Here is a 22,448-nt window from a genome sequence, read left to right as displayed (position 1 = left end):
TTATATACCCTAACTGCAATTCATTCCGTGTAAAATCTTACATCTGTTTCTTGTTGCCTAATCAGCAGATACGAGAAACAAAGACATTATCAATTAACGTATCTGGCGCCAAAACTTCCAATACGCAGATGGTAATATGACGCTCGTTTCAACGAACCAATCAGAAGGTTCTACAGCAAGAAGTTGCATTTATCGCGCGGAGGTCTGCTTGGCTTTCAGTCGTACTCTAGCATTTTGTCAGTCTGGAATGTCTACAGCGGCTAGAAGCAAGAAACTGAGTAACGGAGCTAAACCTTTCCCGATTAGAGGTAAGCGCGTATTTTTTTTTATCTATTTATATACAACCCGGCGAAGGTAAACGAGAATTAAATACCCAACAATGAACTTAAGCCTAATTCGACCCCCATTTTCAAAAGTTTTGTTTGAGAATCTCGGCCAAGTCCTTGGGTTATCTAGAATAATATAGCTTCCCTGGCCTGGTTTTTCCCTTATGTTTAAATGCGTCCAGATTTACAGACGCCGGCTGGATTCGTGCACCGGTATGTTTCTATTGACGACAATTACTGTTTCGTCCCAGTACTAGGTTAAGGTTTATGTTATTTCGCGTACTGAAACGTCCAGAGTAACTCGCGACCCAGACATTGAAAATATTGTGAGGTCATTTTGACAAGAGTAGTATTAAGTACAGAGTCCAAGGCTTAAAATGTCACTGGTCAAAGTCCTGTGGCTGTAAGGCCAGCAGCTTCAATCCAGGTTCGGGGAACCGGGGAAGACCTAGACAGTAAGGGTGGTGGTAGGGTAGGTAATTGATCCTACCCAAGTGTCTTTGGGTAGAGTTGTTGTAGGTGAACACGTTCCTAGCACGTGCGTGGCGCCAAAATCGTTGGCAGAATAACCAAGGTCCTATTTACCTATATTTAACCTACTAGGCAAAGAATCCTAGTGTTTTTCTATTGTACCGATGTACTTATGTGTATGATGATGAAGATATTCAAGTTGAATCTCCGCCTACGCGCTATTTTTGGTCTGAGGCCTATTTATTCGATCAATATTTCCTCTAACAGATAGACCTACGTAGTTATGTTCTTATTCCTCTCTGTGGGTTATAGAGAAAAAATGAAATGGTGAATTTTTTTTATAAAAGAGAGATTTTTGGTTTACAGTGTAAACAAGCCATAGTATTTTTTTTTTGACTTTATAGGTTTAGTATAAACAGTGAATACAGGGGAACCCATGCCTTGGTGACCTTGTAGTCAAATCAGGCTTAGTTTGTTTTTCAAATTCGAACACGCGAAATGTCCTTGAAATTTGGCGCGAAGTCTGTTACGTTTAGGGAAATTCGCATGAAATCCCAACTAAAATTAGTTAAATTTGATAAAATTCAAATTTATTATATGCTATAAAAATAGTAATAATTCTATAAAGGTAAACGTGAAATTGGTTAAATCCTATAGAATATGACGCGAAATTGGTTAAATCCTATAGAATATGACGTGAAATTGCTTAAATCCTATAGAATGTGACGTCAAATTGGTTAAATCCTATAGAATATGACGTGAAATTGGTTAAATCCTATAGAATGTGATGACGTGAAATTGGTTAAATCCTATAGAATGTGATGACGTGAAATTGGTTAAATCCTATAGAATGTGATGACGTGAAATTGGTTAAATCCTATAGAATGTGATGAAGTGAAATTGGTTAAATCCTATAGAATGTGATGAAGTGAAATTGGTTAAATCCTATAGAATGTGATGAAGTGAAATTGGTTAAATCCTATAGAATGTGATGAAGTGAAATTGGTTAAATCCTATAGAATGTGATGAAGTGAAATTGGTTAAATCCTATAGAATGTGATGAAGTGAAATTGGTTAAATCCTATAGAATGTGATGAAGTGAAATTGGTTAAATCCTATAGAATGTGATGACGTGAAATTGGTTAAATCCTATAGAATGTGATGACGTGAAATTGGTTAAATCCTATAGAATGTGATGACGTGAAATTGGTTAAATCCTATAGAATGTGATGAAGTGAAATTGGTTAAATCCTATAGAATGTGATGAAGTGAAATTGGTTAAATCCTATAGAATGTGATGAAGTGAAATTGGTTAAATCCTATAGAATGTGATGAAGTGAAATTGGTTAAATCCTATAGAATGTGATGACGTGAAATTGGTTAAATCCTATAGAATGTGATGACGTGAAATTGGTTAAATCCTATAGAATGTGATGACGTGAAATTGGTTAAATCCTATAGAATGTGATGACGTGAAATTGGTTAAATCCTATAGAATGTGACGTGAAATTGCTTAAATCCTATAGAATGTGATGAAGTGAAATTGGTTAAATCCTATAGAATGTGATGACGTGAAATTGGTTAAATCCTATAGAATGTGACGTGAAATTGCTTAAATCCTATAGAATATGACGTGAAATTGGGTTAAATCCTATAGAATGTGACGTGAAATTGGGTTAAATCCTATAGAATGTGACGTGAAATTGGGTTAAATCCTATAGAATGTGATATAAAATTGGTTTATTATTTCTTAGAAATTCGAAGTGAATTCGTCAGATAATTCGAGTTTTAAAAATTCATTTCAAAATGCCCAATACGTTGACCCCATATTTAAAGTAAAAAAAAAAAAAAAGAATAAAACGTTGAAACGCGCCTAAAATCGCCACTCCCTTACTAGGCCTATAATGACCCTTAAAAAAGTTATTTTGAAGAAAATCTCTTAAACTTTTGAATGACTTCATCTTCATAACCGGAAATCCAGTCACAAAAGGAATCCAGTAATAATTCCCTCTTCTTTGTACATTCCTCAAAACACTTAAAAAATGTACGAAAGTAAAAACAAGCCTCAATTAGAGATAGAGTCGCGTGATATTGGTGGTGATGGTGGTGTGTGTTCCTCAAGGTTTTTTCCACGAGCTATCTTTTATAAAGAGATAGTAATAGTGCATCGAAAATGATTATTCAATATTGTTTCCTTGTCACTTGAACCAATGCCGATTCAAAGGTCAGTAGTACGTGGGACGATCACGCAATTTTAAACAAATGCTAAAGTTCAAAATGAATGGTAATATTGTTATTCTCCGTTTTTAATCTCTCCAAAATGCATACGCAATTGATCAGCAGATAAAAATCAATCCAGTAGTTTGGTAAAATTGTCCTTGACTAGGAGAAAATACGTAGTACAATAAGTAACGTATTTACGATAAGTATGACACTTAATCCCATTTCTATTGACACGAAGTGATACTTTTGCCGTCAGGGCCTCTGTTTACAAGTTATAATTAGAGGGTTTTTGCCGATAACCCGTTAAATTTAGGTATGAAAATGAAATTAAATGTTAATTTAATTAATAGGCAGTCGGTAAAACACTTCAATCGTAACTTTAGGCAAAATATCAGATGATTTTAGACTCAAAATTACCCATAAAACCAACTGTTACTTAAAGTATTTTATATAGGGTGTTTCCACCAGAGTAAAAAGGGGAAGAAATAGGGGGCGAAAACCGGTTTTCAGGGGATGTCAACATGGCGTCCTAACGTGGCCAGAGCGGGCAGCCGGCAAGGGGAGAGGAAAGGGGGAAGGTAACTTGACGTCACGCGCAAAGACCCTATATTTAGTGTCATACTTATAGTTATTACGTTACTTATGGTATTACCGAATGACGTATGTTCAACTTCCAAGGTTTCTGACAGCAAACAAACAAAAATTAATTAAATTTTTGGGGCGTTTTAACGAAGAATTAATGAGTTTTTCATGTTTTTTGTTTGAATTAACCATGTGGAACTTTTTGATTGGGGAAACAAATTTAAATTACATACTTCATTGTCTATGGAACAAGATGGCGCTGTTGCTAAAGGACATTTGTTGGAATATTTAACACAGCGGAAGATGTCGTTAGGCTCGTCGCTTAATATTTTATACCTAGGAGGATTCATACCATTTGACTCCACCAGGAAGTGTAGCCTACTTGTGTAGAGGAAATAGAGTACTTATATATGGAGTTTTATTATATTTATCGCTTACGAGCTGTCCAAAGAAAATCGTTTTTGACACTGAGAGCAGTGACACAATTTCTTACGGAAGTTTAGTTATAAAGATTATTTTGTTATCATATTTAATTGCGCGAGTAAAACATATCTTGGGACAATTCTGGGTCAAACATATTATGGAGGGATAGATTTAAACTATCTGGGTTCCTTGAGGTGCATGGTACAAAGTTTGTTTGTGCCAGACTGCAGCTGTTTTGATACATACTCTGTTACAGCTTCGGTAGTCAGCACGCGCAAAGCTAGGTCTTATATATAACGTAGCTTTGTGCGTGCTGACAACAGACGAAAGCAAATACGCTCGTGCGACGGTTGAACTTTGAACCTAGGTACGCCTTGGCCAGATATGGTTCAATTGTGTCCTTATCATCCTTAAATTTAAATTACATTCGCGTTCAAGGTTAAATCATGGATAAAGAATGCGCGTGCGGAAATTTGTTTTCACGCTATAGGATCGGCAACTCCCTATCTCGAACGACAGCTTATTCTGTATATACTCTGTACAATATCGGTTGTCAGCACGCGCAAAGCTAGGTCTCTATGTAATCTAGCCTTGCGCGTGCTGACAAGAGACAAAAAACTTCAGGATATTTTAAACGATTTTAAATCCTGAAGATCCTGAAGTTTTTTGTCTCTTGTCAGCACGCGCAAGGCTAGATTACATAGAGACCTAGCTTTGCGCGTGCTGACAACCGATATTGTACAGAGTATATACAGAATAAGCTGTCGTTCGAGATAGGGAGTTGCCGATCCTGTAGAGTGAAAACAAATTTCCTCACGCGCATTCTTTATCCATGGTTAAATAATGTTCGTGGCAACAAAACTCGAAAATATCTGTGGTTACCAAAACCCATACCTAGAAAAATAAATTTATTAAATTATGCTCGTACAGAGGTAGACCCGTCAAACTAAAAACTAGCTAAAAGTGAGTGATGTGATCACGTGGTGCGAGTATAAAGGTATATAAAAGTAAAAACCAGTAGTTCAACTTCTTCGAAAATCAATTCAAAGAAAAGGTCAACATTGACGTGCGAATTGAATTAAACTTTCCCAAGGTTTTATTTAAGAAATTAAACTTGATAGAAAAATATATGAAATAAAAAAAAACATTCAAACTAAAGTGAAAGAAAGAAAGAAAAAATGAAACAACTTTCCAAGGGATTCTATTTACAACATACACCTTCTAAATCCGGGGGTTATCTAGAACATTATTGGGTAGTGTAAACGAGCCTCCAAAATGGCTACCAATAAACAAGCTCGTTCTTTATATAACCACGCCTTCTTTACCCCTCCACCCATGCCCTGTCTTCCCGGATTGCCTGCCAGTTTTGCAAAATCAATTTTTTTTTGTTCCCCTAAGTTTCCTTCCTCGTAACAATTTTAGCTTTTCCGTTCTTATGGAAAATGTCGGTAATGGTGAAATTTCTTACGAAGAAATTAGTAAAGACTTAAATGATTCGCGTACTATGAGTTTTTTTCCCCGTTTTTTATTTCAATTGAATATGAATCCCCTTTAGTGTCTTTTTGTAAATATTTTTATCAATTTTGTTCCTTTTTTTTTATTATATTTTGTCGGTTGTTAACTTGTTACCTCACGCTCAAGTTCTTCTCCGGTCTTACTACACAAAGTTCTATTTTGGTAAATCTCCCCCTGAATTTGAGCTTATTTTTAGCGTCAGTACTCGTGAAGTTGCGAAAACTCTAATATAAATTTTCCGTAATACGACAATCGACGAATTACCTAAGCCTTTGCTGAGAGTTTTAAAAATCGTATTATCGTCGATTTTCTTAGCGACAATTTTTTAACTATAGTACATTCTATTGTATCATGGTATCGAACGTCTACAATTTTTATTAAAATTTTGTAATAAAGAAAAATAGATCGGTTTACGTGAATATATACGTTTTCGGTTTTATATAATTTCGTCTACCAAGTTTTATTTTGTTATTTTTGTGTGTGTGTTGAAATATAACGGCCCGGGTTCGTTTCACTTCAAAGTTTTATAATGCTTGTTGACTGGCACGTTGTGAATTCACATTCTTTGATGAAAAGAGTCGTGAAATTGGGTGAGAAAATGTTAATTTTGTAATTTATTTATTTATTTGAATTAGGGGACGGTTGACCGCTGGTCAGGGAATGTCGGTCGGGGGGTTTATTTTAGTGAGGAATATTTCTTGGGTATGGGAAAATTTCTATTTTGAATATTAAACATTACATTACATTACATTACATACCAGTGTTGCAGATAACAATAAATGTGTTTTAAAACGTAATCCTGAAGAGTTGATTTATAAAAATTGTTTGTATTAAAATGTACTGTTATTGAAAACTTTGGTTGAGGGAAATTTGAATTAGATAATTTTAATGGTTGAATATCATTTTGTAAATTTATTTTTTAAAGTTCAAAAGGTCGAATATATATGTATATGTGTATATACATTTATAGAATGTTATCACCAACGACATGATTTATTGTATTGTATTGAACAATAGAGAAAGATTTATTTGTAAATTTGACAAGAAAATTGATAAGTTATTACGGATTTTATCATTGTCGGGTTTCCAATACAAAATAAGAATATGAGAGCTTGACAATCCGTAGTTCGATGTTTTTTCTCATCAAAATGAATTTTGTACAGGGGACCGTACGAATTATGTCAACTTACCGCATGTCATTGCTATGGTGGGTCTCCCCGCACGGGGTAAGACATACATTGCAAAGAAATTGACTCGTTACCTCAATTGGATCGGCATTAATACCAGAGGTTCGAACGCGACCTTTACTAAAAAAATGTATTACCGAGGTTTATTTCAATGTTGTCGCTATTTCTATACAGTTTTCAACGTTGGTGAATATAGACGTCAAGCTACTGAGGCTTATAAGAATCATGAGTTCTTTCATCCGCAAAATAAGGAGGCAATGGCCATCAGAAAGTAATTATTACATTGGTGTCCCTCTTAACTAAAATCGTACGCAGGGTTCATACAAACCGGGAAAACCTGGAAAAATCAGGGAAATAAATAGTTGACAAAAATCTCAGGGAAAATTCAGGGAAATTTCGAATTTTTAGTAAAATTCAGGGGCCGAGTAAATTAAGCAAAATGTTCGTGAACATACCCTCCATAGGATTAACATTACACTATACTTTGGAGGCTCATAACTTTGGTTATATTAGAGATACGGGGATGCCCTTTGAGCATGTTATAGTCCTATTTGCCCCCTCTCCTTCGTTAACATTTGCTCCATAGGATACTCCATATAGGGAAAAAAACCTGGAAAATTCAGGGAAGTATATGGGGGAAAAACTGGAAATCTCAGGGAAATTAGTTTTCCAAAAGTTGTGTGAACCCTGGTACGGTTGACGCGAATGTGTAGACTTCATTGGTCAATTCTTCGTGACTGTGCGACCATCGAGTCTCTATAGACTGTTCCATTAGTTACTTAAAGAGAAACCAACACACAGGGGCGGGAGACCACCCTCTTATTTATTCTATTTCCCTCGCGCCAAGAACCGATTCGTGCAGCCTCTACCGGTGTTTCTTGGCGTAATTGAAATACCTCCAGAAGGCTTCCCTGTCCATGTTGTTTTTGCCTCTCTTCTGTGATTAATGGAATATTCCATGTAGAAAACTATAGTTTTAAAGCAAAAAGCGCGGGTTCAGTGTGTCCCCTACAAGTTGACTTTCCTCCTGAACTCCGGGTTTAGCTTGGCGAAGGTGAGTGGGAGGTATTTATACGTGCAGTTATAAATGCCTCCACCTGCCTTCGCCAAGCCAAAACTGGAGTTCGTAAGGAAAGTCACCTTGTAGGGGATCCACTGGACCCGCGCTCTGCTTCAAGCTGCGACTATAAATCGGACCAGTCGAACGCGAATGTCTTGACCTTATTGGTCATTTTTTCCCCCCAGATGACCTTTAGTTCAATGTAGGAAACTTCAAACTAGTTTTTAAAACATATCGCCTAAATATCGTAGTTTGTCAGTTTTTCTCAAAGCTGCGAATGTTGAACGCCTGTTGTAATGCCGCGCGACGGTTGTCGGTCGAATGTTTGACCACAGATTGTCCTAATATGTACGGTATTTGTCAATACTTGAGACATAATTATTTGTTGTACATGCAATTACTAGCAAAGTGGCAATGGATGCGCTGGAAGAAATGTGCGAATGGTTGGAATCTGGAGGCGAAGTCGCTGTAAATATTTCTTCTATAAGTCCATTAGCTTGAAATCAGGATTGATTGATGTTCTGTTTTTTGTGTTAAGGTGTACGATGCAACCAATACGACATACGAAAGGAGAAGGTTGATTTTTAACATTGTCTGCGAGAAATTCGGTTTTAAACTCTTCTTTGTCGAGTCGTACTGCGATGATCCTGATATTGTCGCTGCCAATATTAAGGAAGTGAAAATTCACAGCCCCGATTATCGTGACATGAACAAAGAAGCTGCCTTGACTGATTTCATTCAACGAATTGAACATTATAAATTGACTTATCAATCATTGGACGAAAATCAAGAAAAGAATTATTCGTACATGAAAATCTTTAACGCTGGCGAAAAAGTGTTGGTTCACCGTCACGAAGGTACGAACGAAACAAACTATCATCTTGCTTTGTACAAGGCTTAGCACATGGCCAAGGGTTATAGATATTTTGTACAAGGCTTAGCACATGGCCAAGGGTTATAGATATTTTGTACAAGGCTTAGCACATGGCCAAGGGTTATAGATATTTTGTACAAGGCTTAGCACATGGCCAAGGGTTATAGATATTTTTTACAAGGCTTAGCACATGGCCAAGGCTTATAGATATTTTACAAAGGCTTAAAACGATTCTAATTTGAATTTGTAGGCCATATTCAATGCCGAGTTGTTTACTATCTAATGAACATTCACATCATTCCACGTTCAATATATCTTACACGAGTAAGAGAACACACGTGATTTATTTAAAATTAATTAAAACTTAAAAACTCCATTGCTTTTAATTAAGCACGGAGAAAGTATTTTCAATTTACAAGGAAAAATTGGGGGCGATTCTGACTTATCAGAAAGAGGATGGGAAGTACGTATTATATTTACGTAGAAACGTACTTAGCGTCTTGCGAATATTTGTTTGAACACCGTTTAACTGTTTTTAATCAGTACGCGAGAACGCTAGCGAAGTATATCGCGGAACAAAATATTCCGAGGTTAAGAGTATGGACCAGTCATATGCAACGAACCATTCAAACGGCCGAAGGTATCGAAGCTCCCCAGGAAAGATGGAAGGCCTTAAACGAAATTGATGCTGGAATATGCGAAGAAATGACTTACGAAGAGATACAGGAAAAATTTCCCGAAGAATTCGCTGCCAGAGATCAGTGTAAATTCAGTTATCGTTACCCCAGAGGCGAAGTAAGTTCATTTTCAAAGGTTTGTTTTTACTACGTGTCGTGTAACAGAGAATGTAAGGGGATCTCGGAGAGTCGGATGTTTGTTTGTGGATGGAAAACACGAAAAACAAGAAGGGTAGTTTAGTAGGGATAATGGTAGTTAAGAAAAGATAGCTTAGAAGCTTATACCTTGTATCATAAGTTTATAATGAGGCATGATAAACTTATGCTTGTATAAATATTTATACAAAAACGAGTTTTGCTTCGCAGTCCTTAAAAAACTGCATTTATACGCAATCCTTGGTGACGCTTTTTCAAACCCACAAAGGGCCAGAAATTAGAAATTTATTATACGTATTGCAGTTTGAAATTAAGTTTAATCGATATGGGAAATTTGGTTTTAATCGCGTAGTTCAAACATTTGTTATGATTAGAAATTTTACAACAAAAACGGGTATAAATGCGTATAAATGCGGAGTTTCGAGATAATTGAGCTTAGATTTTCACGTACTAAATTGTATATAGAATATGTTCTTGTAAAAAATTATCGGTTTCAAATTATTTAGGCTAACAAATACAAAATGAATTTTTCAGGGTGGAACAGATAAGAACGCTTATTTAGTACAGGTAAAGGCAGGGCATTGCGGGCAATATAATAATAATAATAGTAATAAATTTCGTTTCGTCCGACGTTTATGAATTCCACCATTACAATAAAAATTTATTATTTTTATTAAAAAAAAAAATACTATTATTTTCAAAATTCCCGTTAAACTTGTCTCTAACGCGAAGGCCTAAATCATCAACTTCTTATAGGGTTTTACGGTCAACTAACAATATTTCCAAATATATACTCCACGGGGATTCCCCGGTATTCGGAAGGGAGCGCGCGGCGGCACCTTTGAGCTTTGATGTCTGGGCGCCGCCGCGGTGGGGTTTCCCTAGCTGCAGGCTCGCTAAACTTCAAGGATGCCGATTTAACAGTGTAGATACTACATACCAACGGGTTGAGGAAGGGGTTTCCCCAAGAATGTAGCATTCCCCAGACAGGCACAATAGAAGCCGACATTTTGGGAATGCGGAAGGATTACCACTTCCTTTTTAGCTCCATCCACAATTGTACCGTCATGACTGACTTATAATTTAACGCCCAAACCGAACCGCTTTACTTAGGAAGTTGAAATTTCGCAGGGACGTTATTCTTAACTAGTAGATGACCATTAGGAAATATTTTTGTAATCCGCTGCCGTCTTGAAAAATGGAGGCCATCCCTACCCTAGAGTCCCTATTTACGTTAATCGCGTAGTATATTAAGCATATGATTGTAACTAACCTTTAGCCCAATAGACGGGCGACAATTCTGACCAGAGATTTTTTTAGAAAATCCGCATTTATACCCGTTTTTATTGTAAAATATCTAATAATAACAAATGTTTGAACTACGCGATTAAAACCAAATTTCCCATATCGATTAAACTTAATTTCAAACTGCAATACATATCACGGTTACTTCATACCCTACTGGGTATCCATGACTCATTTGAACTCTGATTGTACAAAATGTGCAAACATGCTATGAATATTTAGCATTTAAGGTTTCGTTGTGCATTCATTGTTACACGTAGAATTTACGAAAATATTTTCGTGACTTGTTATGTATGATCCGTAATTCGTTACTTATGGTAATTCTAACCACAAACCTGGGTTGTTCTTGTTGCTTTTCTTGTACTTTAGAGTTACGAGGATTTAGTGTCCCGTTTGGAACCGGTAATCATGGAACTAGAAAGGCAGGAAAACGTATTGGTTGTGGCTCATCAGGCTGTTCTTAGATGTCTTCTCGCCTATTTCATGGATAAAAATTCGGGTAAGTTCGATTTCAAATTCAATCAAAGCGCTATTACTGTATAGTTAGCTATAGAGTTGTTTCATTATGTCTTTCTGCACGCTTTACAATCCATACACTATAACCATCCTCTTACTACAGTAAACTTTACTAAATTCACTCACGTATCACTAAGTTATCTTCCAACTTAACCTATAGTTTAATCAACTAATTAGAGTCCTTTCCTGGATTTTTTTTAATAAATTAGTGTAAAAAACACGTTCAATATATTTGATTTTGCTATAATTAAAGTGTTAGTTGCTTACTGCGAAAGATTCAATACAAAAATGAATCCATTTATACGCACGCTACTATCCCTTTAATTTTCTATTCTATTACGCTTGAAATTTGCAGCAAACTAATTGTTGCGCTTTGCTGGCTCTCGAACTCTTAACACACATGTCAAAATTAAAATAAATTAATTCTAAAGCAAAATCAAATGAACGAAGTTTGTTAATTTTCTTTTTTCTTTTTCAATTATTATTATCGTGTAAAATTCTTTGCCGTATTTTTTCCTTGAAATTATTTTTTTTATTCTATTTTCTTCCCATTTCCCCGTAAACCATTTCTCTTTTCATTTATTCATCTACTTCTTCTTGTTCTTCTTTCCTGCTTTGCTGTTCGACCTTTTTTTGATTGACAACTGACGTCTGCACATTCGGTTTAAATCTGCGCTTACGCGTGTGTTACCGTATGTCCATCCTTAGGCGAATTATGTAACATAGAAATTCCATTACATAAAATTCTAAAGTTGACAACTTCGGGTGATGGGGGAACCTTAGAAGAAATTCAAATTCCAATTGCAGGAATTGAAGATCATAGATTATTATAAATTTAGAATACTTAGAACATACATTTTGTTGTTCGTACATATACTAAAATGGCCCGGGTTAGGGGTCCTAAAATGATATCTTAGGTCATAGTTTTTTGTATTTTTCTTAAAAGAATAGATAACTAGGAATAGTTAATTTTAAGTTGCCAATTTGTGCCATTTGAAAGTAACGACAAACTTGTCAAAGAAATGTTACGCTGTGACACACGTACTCGTCTATAGCCAAATATTGGGGACTAAAATTTAAAATTTTAGTTGCGGTGCTGTTAGGTCACAGTTAAGTACTTTTTTGGTTCTCAAAGAATGGATATCTCAGGGTTTTTTCACATTGTGCCCCCTGAACGAAGTGTTACGTTGTGACGTATTTAGCCAAAAATTAGGGATAGGTCACAGTTTTTATGTATTTAGCCTAATATTAGGTATAGGTCACAATTTTTTCGTTGGATATCTTAGGCTTTTTTTTTCACATTGTGCCCCTGAACGAAGTGTTACGTTGTGACATATTTAGCCAAAAACTAGGGATAGGTCACAGTTTTTTTTGTATTTAGCCTAATATTAGGTATAGGTCACAGTTTTTTCGTTGGATATCTTAGGGGGTTTTGTTTTCACATTGTGCCCCTGAACGAAGTGTTACGTTGTGACATATTTAGCCAAAAATTAGGGATAGGTCACAGTTTTTTGTATTTAGCCTAATATTAGGTAAAGGTCACAGTTTTTTCGTTGGATACCTCAGAGTTTAGTTAAGTTTGCATTTTTTCCGATATATTAGGTTAGGTTAGGTTACACTTTTCGTAATTTTCTCAAAGATATACTCTGACGTCACAGTCATATTTAGTCGACTATACTCCATCCATATTTATTTGAGATTAGAACTATGTTGATCGAAACTCAGACTACAATCTCTTAATTACTTCTTCTTAATTGTGATATATAAATATATTGAGTTTCGGGCGTAATTGCCAATAAATAGTTAGCTTTTTTTTAACTATTAGTATTTAACTATTTCTCTTTACAAAAATGGTGCGCCAAAGATAGTAATTGTTGAGTCTTTCAAAAATATGGTTTCTTTTTATCTTTAATGATAGTAAGGGTTTAATTATTTGTTATTAATAGTTATTATTAAACAATATTCGTAATTGCTCTAAGTCTATTAAACTCAATCGGTTTTTTTGTGAGATTTTATTTTTATGTTATGTTATGTAAATGTTTTTACAATACGGTTATTGTTAATTAATTAATTAATTTGTTTTTTGTTATTTAGTTTCAATTAAAAAAAATTTACAGTTTAATTAACGCCTGTCCCATTTCACAATCGCTAAGCAAATTACGCTTACGTGATAAGTCACAAATTCTGTGATTTTTCACAACGTATTCTACATTAAAGAAAACCAAACGATAAATAATCGAATCCTCCTTATTTTATTTTTTTTTGTTTTTCAAAACTGTTCTATCCTCTTTGTTTTTGTTGTTTTTCTGTTATTTTTTTCTCCCCTTTACACTTCCATCCTGTCCCTGTCCCTGTCCCTGTACCATGTCCCCTTTTGGTTTTCAACTGTCCCGTTTTTTAGAGCAACTTCCGTATCTGAGGGTGCCACTTCATTGCATTTTGAAGTTGACACCAGTTGCGTATGGATGCGAACTCGAAATGTTGAAGTTACCCATAAGCGCCGTTGATACGCATCGTGATAAACCTCCGGTAAGTACTTAAGTACTTGTTCTTTTTTATTATACGAGGACTCGGTTCGGTTTTGTTTCAATTTAACTAGTTCCCTTTTAAGATACGTTAATTGAAATTGGCGATAGTTGGGGTTAAGGTTTGGTTTGTCGGGTTCATACAAACGGGGTTGTTTTAACCCTTTGTTTTGTTAGGCTTAATGGGAGGTCAGGTCTCCTTTAGAAGGGCTGAACGATGAAAGGTGTTACACTAATTTTGGTAACTCTGAACTTGTTAAGTACGTTAAGTTGCAAGAACCGTTATGGTTCTGATTCAACTTGTGTTGGTCAAATTTAACAACCCTTTAATAATAAGTTGGATTGATACCATTTGCAACATGAGGTCAAGGCTACTTGGTACTGCACTTTCTCCACCAAGTAGCCTTGACCCCTGGTGTAAATGGTATCAAGGCTACTTGGTGGACAAAGTGCAGTACCAAGTAGCCTCCTTGACTCCTGGTGTAAATGGTATCAAGGCTACTTGATGGGCAAAGTGCAGTACCAAGTAGCCTCAACTCCTGCAGTGTAAATGGTATCAATCCTTCTAGTCTGAAAACTATGTACAACAAATAAAATCAAAAGCAATACCCTATAATTAATTTTCTAGATTAATTTCAGTTGATTAACATTAAGATTTTTCAGTTAATCCCAATTATTCATCAAGCTATAAATTAAGTTTTATGGTTTTACAGATACCGGGTGCAATTGACGAAAAATTCAAGACTAATAATAATAATGTTAAAAAAACGGGTAAAACCGAAATATACTTAAAACCGCCTAATTTTTAAACCTAAAACCATAAGAAAAGGGGTAATTTGAAGTATTTTCTATATAATCAATATATATATACTTAATTAAAATTGGGTTCAAAGGTCATGGGAACTTCTTTTTTTTCCATTATTTTATTTCATTGTTACTAACTAAGCATATCGTAAATAATTATATTTTGGCCATTTACAAAAATCTAGTCTTGGCTTATTTGTTTGTTTTTTTTATGTAAAAAATACCGCGAAACAACCTGTGATATATGTAAGATGTTTTTTTTTTCTTCTCAGTTTTAATTCGTAATAAAAAACATAATTTTGAATTGGTTTTTCTTTTCTTTTTTGTTTCTCTATTTTCAGAACGTTGGTAAACATCGTTCACGAGAAGATGCGTTGATTACCGTTCCACCCCATTATTAACATGATTACGCGAAGTAACGGGGTTGCCATGGGTCAGGGAAAACTTGATAATGTCAGGGAATTTTAATAAAGTTGGGGGAAATATCGTGGCAATCCTGTAGAATTCAATCTTAGAAGAAAATAGTTTTTTTCCAAGGTTGAATTCCACTATAATTGGTCAATATATATTGTCGGCCATTTTAGTTCTATTTTTGACCTATTTTTTATTTAGGATTTTCCACGATTGTTAAAAGTTACTATGCAAGTACAAATTGTACCCGAGGAAATTCAATAATTTTTAAAACTCAAACTAAACGGGGACTGGGGAAATTTTAATATTTCAGTATTTTTTAAAAGATTGTTTTTATGGTCTATGGACCGTGACCAACTTGATCTGTTGTTGACTTATATACAAACTAACTTTTATGGTAGATTTATAATTTTTTTAGCGTAATTTCTTAATTACTTTTTACATATATGGCATTTATAGTTAAGAGTATCTCATTAGATAGTTACAAAATATATTATTTCATAAATGTTTCATGTTATAGACTCGGAAAATGTATTGTTACTATAGGTCTGGTAGACCTTATGTTGTAGAAACGTATACTAAATATATTGTGATTTATATTACACTGTTTTGTCTCTAGTATTTGTTTTCCATGCAAAATATTTGTATCATTTTGTGTTTTAAGTTTTAACACTTGTTTTTAAACTTTTAAATATTTAGTTACTCATGCCGTTTTCCCTTGGTATTTTCCATGGAGTAACTTTCTGGGAGTGACAACGAAAGTTTCTTTAAAATCGCATTTAATATATATATGTCTCCAGTATTATTTCTCCATGCTAGTAGACAAAGGAAAAAAGCATCAATCTACGTTTTCTCAAAAAAAGACCGTTATTGTAGCAGACAACTTTTCATCCTGAAATAAAGCGGATGTCCGGTGATTAAAAGCCGCCATTCGTGTAGTTAGGCCTTGGTCATTGGAATTGGAATAAGTGCGCCGTCAAATTCAATCCGCTATCGTCGTAGAAGAAAGCTCTTATGTTGCCCTTAGACGAGACTTCAGGTAAGAATTATTATTATCTATGTATATTCTTAAATTGGCATTAAACCCTAAATAAGTATTATAAATATTATATTTGCGCGTTTCCTTTTAAATTTTGCCGGCAATTTTGAACCTATACCAGTATCGCCATCTTTAAATATCCTGACTATAAGTTAAGCCTTGGCTTCGGGTTTTATGTTGAAGTTGCAGTTTGACTCCAATAAAATCATTTAAATATGTAATAATTAAGGGAAAAACACGGTTAAATGGCGGTTCTACATCGTGCTTTGGCCACATGGGCCCTGGTAACCATGTTTTTGATCATGTTAACATTGAAACTTGATGAAAGAACGGAATGGGATTGGTTTATTATCTTCACTCCCATGTGGATCTTCGATACCTTGTTATTTTTCTTTGTACTTTTCCGTATAATAGTGCAGTGTAAAAACGGTCATGACAGGTCTTTCGTATCAATGCCGCGTAAATTATGGTATATGACATGCGTCATTCTTAAACTGAGCTTTCAAATTACTCTGTGTCTGAGATTGCAATTCTATGTTCAAATTCCTTGGTATTATACCTTGGCACCATTATGGGCCTTATTAGGAGGTGTAATTTGCGATGTTTTTAAACATCTCGTCTCAAGACGAAGTTATTAAGACAATTCAATATTTGTAAGAATGAAATAAAATTCAAAACAACAACAACTTCTGAAACATTTAAAATATTTTATTTAATTTGACAAATGTTTCATAATCAAGCCGGAATGAATTATTAAATTCCATCAAGCCCAGAATCCAAATTGATTATAGATAAAGAGTACTTCACGTCAAGAATATTAATATGACTCAAAATTCATTATGAATATGATCATTAGTCTAATTTCTAATATAATAGCCAGGGGAGAAAAATTTACACATTAGGCTTAGCTAATTTATTATAGTGTTTACATTTGAAGTAAAATAAATAAAGCAAAAGTGGTAATATTATAATAAAAAGTGAATATACTTTGTATTCTCTAGATTTGTCCCAAAATATAACGAGAAATTCTTATTAACTATAAATGCTAACCATTCAACCGCGTTAGCCTTGAGTTTTTTTGTGTTTTTCTTCAATTACCACGAAGTAGGACTCACAGCATTCAAATCAAAATTAGAGACAGTATATTTTTTGTACCCTGGTGAAGGTAGCGAAGTGACTTTTCGAGTTTTCTTCTCGTCTCTAACCGCAGTTTTTGTATCAGCAATAGCGCATTTACTAGCTACGTTTTCATTCAAAGCAGAGGGTAAAGAGCCAGTTTTGCTCATTTCGTTGGATTTCTCGAATAGGCCTGTGTAGAACCATTTCTTGGGGTTATTGCTACAAGGTGATTCGTCAAACACAGCCCGATTTCCTTTGCGAGTAATGTAGGGGGAACCTTGAGGTGTCGAATTTGGGGTGTTCTCAGCTGACGGGGTTGCGCTACTGCTAGTCAGATTTGACGGAATGGATAGCTGAAGTTGTTGAGGCAAGGCCCCTGGTTTAACCATTTTAACACCCTCTCTTATAGCCACTTCTTTCAAGAAATCTGCACTAACTTGACGTTGAGTTGTTAAGGTCAAAGTTTTATCAGTTAACATGGGAGCTGTAAAAAATATTTCATTATATTAGTTAGGAAATATACAGTTATTATAATGGGAAAAGTACCTGAACGGCTCGTTTTCAATGTGGGCTGTTGTTGCTGCTGTATAATAGGAGGTGGAGATACCGGTTCTGGCATTATTTTACTCTCAAACTCTGGTACAAAACCAGATTCAACTTCAGGGGGTGAACTAGCGTATTCCTCAAAATCTGTCTTAATATTTAATCTGTCAATCGGAACCCTCATCCAAGATGGTAGACCATAAACTCGAGACCAAATGGTCTTTCCCTCTGACATTGTTTGTTGATTGGCCATTGAAACCTTAACTGTATCATTTGCACCTGGCATTTTTGTTGTTGACATATTCAGTTGCGAGTCTAGATCTAAACATGTTTACAAAGAAATAGGCTTAAGTTTCGAAGTCCAAGGTGACAGATCTCTAAAGATTACGGTGTTTTGCGGTTTTGCGTAGTTACCTCTACATAAATATTACGTTTTCGGCTAGCAACTTAGCAAATGCTAAGCCTAGTTTTTATTGACAAGGCTTAGTACTACATAATCAATATCGAAGTACTTTCGGGATTGGAAGATTTAAAAATGACTTACCTTAAATTTTTGTAAGAGTGAACCCTAAAATTATCTCTAACGTTAATTAAACGAACTTATTTTAGTTAAATGTTTCCCTATTTTGGAAATGGATAAAACCAATCGAAAAAAATAATTTGACCTCATTGTTATACCCGGATCAAGCAACTACGTTGTAATAACAGTGTTGAGGATATGGGGTTACCCTTACCTCAACATTTCCTAGAAAAATGACGCAATCGATTTCACACGGCTGCTTTGAAGTGGGGAAAATTACTTCCAAAGTGTTCTGCTATCGAATCTTATAAGTAGTCACGTGATGTGACACGCGGCCATAGATTTTTAAATCGCGCGAAAATCAAAATTGAAACCGAGCAGGTTTGCCACTTGCCATTGTACTTAGAAAGTAGAAAATATTCACAATTTCATGATACCATAAGCTATGTTCCATAAGTATGACACTACCTATACAAGTTCGTAATGCTAGAGACTTAGAGCTCCAGCTAGTTCGAGAACAAAAAGCTAGGATTGACTACACATGATTTTGCAGTACATCTTGCAATTTATTCTGCACTAAGCCTTTGACAGCGCCTCATCAGGCATCGCATTACAAAAACTATGACGTTTCACCTACATCACTTCATGACATGTTCTCAGTAACCACTTAGAAACTTATGGATCTTATAAACTTATGATGATACTATGTCTAGTTTTTCGCTACAATTGAAAATCGGAAATTTGGTCGGTGAAAAAATGGTAAAACTAGGAAATTTTGAATTAGATCATGTGGCAATCCAGCCGAGGCTTAAAGAATGTAAAAATATACCTGATGCAGTAGTTCCTGCACCAAACTTTATGGGGATATAACACTAAGTGCCGACTTCCTTTTAAAATTGTAAGAAATGAAATCTCCAGTTTGTAGGTTTATCTCTTGTTTATTTATAGTTTTCCAATTTGTCTTTGTTAGCTTATTACATAATTATATTATAGGTCTATATAAATAATGTTTATTTTTCTTCTTAAAATAAAATAATATTTGAAAGAGTAAGTCTTCTTTCTGCAAAAATTAAAATTTAAAAATATCTAATCCCTATAATATATTTTCATTGTTTTCAATTGGCATTTTCGAGGCTATCAATGGATATTCCACTGTCATCATTCGAGGTGTTCATTTCTTTCTCCTTTTCTTCGAAACATCTGTAAAACGTAGGCCTAATGATCATGTGACTAAGATTAGGCTTAACAGAACTTTCATTACTTCATCATGTATTCGACGCAGGCCGATAATTCAGTGCCACCGTGTCCCGTGATTCGCTGAAGTGTTGAAGGCCAATATGGTGTTAATGTTAGGCAAATTCTTATACTTGAAACGCAAGAAGCGGCGACTAACGAAGGTGGATACTTGAGGAATGTCTTAACTGGGAATTAAACCAATTGTTAGGCCTACTCCAAATACAACCTGAACTGAACTGGGCAGGACTGGACCGGGAACTACTTCTCACTTTTTATAGCCATTTTCCTGAAGTACTGGGCGTACTTTTCAGCGAATATCTTTCCCGCTTCGATTGTCTCGAAGACGTTTGGATTTCTTTCGAGGTCACTGTCCAAGATGGTGTACCTCATGTAGTAGTCAAGAAAATGGGCGGTAGTGGGCATTATTAAATCCCATTGGAAAAAATCCAGAAGCGCAACTTCCATTTGGTTGAAGTCCGAGAGGCTGTATTTTTCGTCCACTGTTTGATTTAATTCACTCGTTTTGGGGATTAGGATGTCCTTTTCTTCAGATTTGGCTGTTGGTCAAGAGTATTAAGAAATTTACTAGAATATTTCGTTAAGTTCTTTCAAAGCAGAAATATGCCTTGTAACGGCTTTTAAACCATGATAAGGCAGATAATAAGTAACATAACATCGATAAATATGACAGTCGAACGTAAATGAAGGTGTTTCCCCAGTAGGATTTCCATAGTTTTAAAATTATTGCCCATCACGTCCCGTTACCACTTAAAACCCCTGTCTGTAACGTGGAAACAAACCTTAATTTAATGATTTCCTCAAGATATTTATCCTTGCTGCATTTTTAAGTGCCGTACTACTTATTGTTGCAAGCTACTCATGATAAGATTATTAAAATATTCAAATGCGCTCTTGATAATTTCGAAACGCACGTGGAATTAGGACATCCGAAATAAACCCTCGATTTTTATTTCAACAAGTTTCCTCTATAATCAAAACCCACCCAAAAATGGTATAAATACTGTGAACTATAACGTTTAAAATCACCAACAACATTTCGGTTATAAACCTCTAACGAAAGTTCTATAGAAACCTGTACCAAGATGGTAAAGTACTTGTGGATCTTAGTCTTAGTCGCGGTGGTAAGTTCATTGTTTTATCCTCGAGAAACTATAAGGTTCTGCCTTATATTCTTAAACTTGTGGTTTGTCCACGTATAAGGCCACTGCGCAAAAGATGGACGAACGTGGACCAGATATACTGGAAGTTAAAGAACCTATTGCCGTTGAATTTGCCCGATCAGGAACGCCACTACTTACCGCCCGACTAGATGCCGAAATTATGGAACATTCGGCACCGTCTTTGGTAATGGAAGGACCCAAAATCGACATGCCCAAATCAACCGAGCACGTTGTGGACATTCCAGCCCCTAAACTTCACCTACCCGGAAATAACCTCGAAAATAAGGACTTGGAAATCAATTTGCCAAGCCCACTTCTTGAAGGACCTAAGCCAATTGTTGAAGAGAAAGAGGTCCTCTTCCGCGTACCGCAACAGATCTTTATTGTCCCCAAACCAAAGATTCAACACGTAATTCGGCTCTACCGGAATTTTTTTTATTTGTTTAAGGTTCTAAGAATTTTCTGGTTTTAGAAACCCATCGCTTATCAAGTACCACATACGTTCCGGGCTCTCAACACTAAAGTGAACTTGAAGAAGTATCTTTTCAGTATTCCTAGCGTTTCTATTAAACCAAAGAGCTCGCACACTGCCTAAGATATTGGTCTAAGTAATACTTCATGTACCCCAATCTATTTGATACTAAAATTTTTCAGCATTCAAACTCCCAATTAGTACCCTTTCTTCTATACGATACAAGATGGTGTGAACTTTTGAAATTGTAATAAAGACATTTTTGAGACTCGAACAGGGTTGGTTTTTTTTAAGTAAATCTCATTTATCCTCTCCCGCGATGTCTTTGATTTTTGAGTGACCCTGATATACCAGAAAAGACACAGATCCCTATTTGCGCCCTCCTTCCGCACCTAGCTTTCCACAGCGAGTTCCGAAATTAATTCTAGAATGACCTTGATATACTATAAACCTAATTATTATCTGTTACTCGTGCATTCCGTCGAATAGTTTCGTAGAGACAAAGAAATCACCCCATCCCCTAGCTATTGATTCATGTCTGAACCTAAGGGAACAGTTTTGGTACATACCGGCCAAGAGCAGGCAGCTTAAAGCGACTAGCTGTAATTGTTCAGTCTCGATGTTATGACTATCCATGAAAAAATCGAGGAACATAACACCCAAATGGTGCGTCAAGTAACTTAAGGAAAACCTATCGCAGACTTGGAACAACCATTCGACCAAACGCTCTCGGTGTTGCAGTTGCGGCGATCGGCCGTGGAAAGCCCGGCGTCTTCCTTCTTTCTCTCTCATGGTTAAGTGAATGTCTTTTGCGTATTCACTGACCCACCAGTCGGGTTCACGGTCTCTTCTTGGCATTACTTCAAGACAGTAATTAACACTTTATAGTTAAAATCAAAACTATACTATACAAAAAGAAAATGTAATAACAACAATTGATTATATAGCCTAAAAACTGTTTAATGAAAGTCTAAAGTGTTGACCCCCCCCTCCCCTCCTAAGCTTGAAACACGTCAGATGCGGTTCGTTTTTTTTATTTTAGACATGGTTGGCACTGAATGTCATCGCGCTATAAAGCCTATTCAGTGAAAGGTGGAAGCTGCCGTTTCCATAATATAAATGTTTTCGCGCGCTTTTTAGGTCAATATTGACCCAGAATTTGACCGATTTTTTTTTCAAAATTACGTAAAATATTATAAAATATCTAAATTTAGGGATAGGTTTGGTGTATTATTAAGAAATAGTCGTATTTATTTATTTTTAGGGATGTTAGTTGTAGCAGA

General features: G+C 35.5%; 5 protein-coding genes across 8 annotated transcripts; 3 read left to right on the top strand and 2 right to left on the bottom strand.

Moving 5' to 3' along the window:
* The first annotated feature begins 121 nt into the window (after positions 1–121).
* Positions 122–15,657, top strand: LOC149673541 (6-phosphofructo-2-kinase/fructose-2,6-bisphosphatase-like). 3 transcript variants are annotated; one of them, XM_089839113.1, is made up of 11 exons: positions 122–308; positions 6,704–6,829; positions 6,902–6,998; positions 8,192–8,255; positions 8,326–8,644; positions 8,912–8,985; positions 9,053–9,124; positions 9,205–9,456; positions 11,169–11,298; positions 13,717–13,844; positions 14,986–15,657. In XM_089839113.1, the coding sequence occupies exons 1-11, from the start codon at positions 137–139 to the stop codon at positions 15,043–15,045; spliced, it is 1,494 nt and encodes a 497-aa protein (XP_089695239.1). In that variant the 5' UTR covers positions 122–136; the 3' UTR covers positions 15,046–15,657. The 3 variants fall into 3 exon arrangements, with proteins under 3 accessions (XP_089695239.1, XP_089695238.1, XP_089695240.1); XM_089839112.1 differs by lacking the exon at positions 14,986–15,657 and adding an exon at positions 14,554–14,948; XM_089839114.1 differs by lacking the exons at positions 122–308; positions 14,986–15,657 and adding exons at positions 4,839–6,130; positions 14,554–14,948.
* Positions 15,658–16,012: 355 nt separating this feature from the next.
* LOC149673540 (transmembrane protein 60) lies at positions 16,013–16,798 on the top strand. The gene is made up of 2 exons (XM_089839132.1): positions 16,013–16,094; positions 16,216–16,798. The coding sequence occupies exon 2, from the start codon at positions 16,340–16,342 to the stop codon at positions 16,730–16,732; it is 393 nt and encodes a 130-aa protein (XP_089695258.1). The 5' UTR covers positions 16,013–16,094; positions 16,216–16,339; the 3' UTR covers positions 16,733–16,798.
* LOC149673539 (uncharacterized) lies at positions 16,782–18,522 on the bottom strand. Its single transcript, XM_089839126.1, has 3 exons — positions 18,301–18,522; positions 17,760–18,077; positions 16,782–17,697 (listed from the first exon to the last, which is right to left on the bottom strand). The coding sequence occupies exons 2-3, from the start codon at positions 18,055–18,057 to the stop codon at positions 17,189–17,191; spliced, it is 807 nt and encodes a 268-aa protein (XP_089695252.1). The 5' UTR covers positions 18,058–18,077; positions 18,301–18,522; the 3' UTR covers positions 16,782–17,188.
* Positions 18,523–19,206: 684 nt separating this feature from the next.
* CycJ (Cyclin J) lies at positions 19,207–22,421 on the bottom strand. 2 transcript variants are annotated; one of them, XM_089839122.1, is made up of 4 exons: positions 21,735–22,421; positions 19,782–20,069; positions 19,538–19,697; positions 19,207–19,491 (listed from the first exon to the last, which is right to left on the bottom strand). In XM_089839122.1, exons 1-4 carry the CDS (start codon positions 22,021–22,023, stop codon positions 19,392–19,394), a joined length of 837 nt encoding a protein of 278 aa, XP_089695248.1. In that variant the 5' UTR covers positions 22,024–22,421; the 3' UTR covers positions 19,207–19,391. The 2 variants fall into 2 exon arrangements, with proteins under 2 accessions (XP_089695248.1, XP_089695249.1); XM_089839123.1 differs by having other exon boundaries at positions 19,207–19,476.
* Positions 20,496–21,439, top strand: LOC149673538 (uncharacterized). The gene is made up of 3 exons (XM_089839128.1): positions 20,496–20,654; positions 20,734–21,102; positions 21,166–21,439. Exons 1-3 carry the CDS (start codon positions 20,616–20,618, stop codon positions 21,286–21,288), a joined length of 531 nt encoding a protein of 176 aa, XP_089695254.1. The 5' UTR covers positions 20,496–20,615; the 3' UTR covers positions 21,289–21,439.
* Positions 22,422–22,448: the final 27 nt, after the last annotated feature.

The sequence above is a fragment of the Phalangium opilio genome, unplaced genomic scaffold, assembly GCF_054372755.1.
Source record: "Phalangium opilio isolate 3A_F unplaced genomic scaffold, DU_Popi_V2 ptg000048l_1, whole genome shotgun sequence".
In the NCBI taxonomy this organism is placed as follows: Eukaryota; Metazoa; Arthropoda; class Arachnida; order Opiliones; family Phalangiidae; genus Phalangium; species Phalangium opilio.
This window is presented reverse-complemented; position numbering and strand designations above follow the sequence as displayed.

What these genes read in the sequence shown, in the direction of transcription:
- LOC149673538 (XM_089839128.1), top strand. Translation starts at nt 20,616, where the DNA reads ATGGTAAAGTACTTGTGGATCTTAGTCTTAGTCGCGGTG. An exon ending in TCTTAGTCTTAGTCGCGGTG is followed by an intron (nt 20,655 to 20,733) that starts GTAAGTTCATTG and finishes TCCACGTATAAG; the next exon opens with GCCACTGCGCAAAAGATGGA. An exon ending in CCAAACCAAAGATTCAACAC is followed by an intron (nt 21,103 to 21,165) that starts GTAATTCGGCTC and finishes TTCTGGTTTTAG; the next exon opens with AAACCCATCGCTTATCAAGT.
- LOC149673541 (XM_089839112.1), top strand. Translation starts at nt 137, where the DNA reads ATGACGCTCGTTTCAACGAACCAATCAGAAGGTTCTACAGCAAGAAGT. An exon ending in GTTCAATATATCTTACACGA is followed by an intron (nt 8,986 to 9,052) that starts GTAAGAGAACAC and finishes CTTTTAATTAAG; the next exon opens with CACGGAGAAAGTATTTTCAA. An exon ending in CGCATCGTGATAAACCTCCG is followed by an intron (nt 13,845 to 14,553) that starts GTAAGTACTTAA and finishes ATGGTTTTACAG; the next exon opens with ATACCGGGTGCAATTGACGA.
- CycJ (XM_089839122.1), bottom strand. Translation starts at nt 22,023, where the DNA reads ATGCCAAGAAGAGACCGTGAACCCGACTGGTGGGTCAGTGAATACGCA. An exon ending in AAGCTGCCTGCTCTTGGCCG is followed by an intron (nt 20,070 to 21,734) that starts GTATGTACCAAA and finishes CTTGACCAACAG; the next exon opens with CCAAATCTGAAGAAAAGGAC. An exon ending in CAGGAAAATGGCTATAAAAA is followed by an intron (nt 19,698 to 19,781) that starts GTGAGAAGTAGT and finishes TTTAATTCCCAG; the next exon opens with TTAAGACATTCCTCAAGTAT.
- LOC149673540 (XM_089839132.1), top strand. Translation starts at nt 16,340, where the DNA reads ATGGCGGTTCTACATCGTGCTTTGGCCACATGGGCCCTGGTAACCATG.
- LOC149673539 (XM_089839126.1), bottom strand. Translation starts at nt 18,057, where the DNA reads ATGTCAACAACAAAAATGCCAGGTGCAAATGATACAGTTAAGGTTTCA. An exon ending in ATTGAAAACGAGCCGTTCAG is followed by an intron (nt 17,698 to 17,759) that starts GTACTTTTCCCA and finishes TATTTTTTACAG; the next exon opens with CTCCCATGTTAACTGATAAA.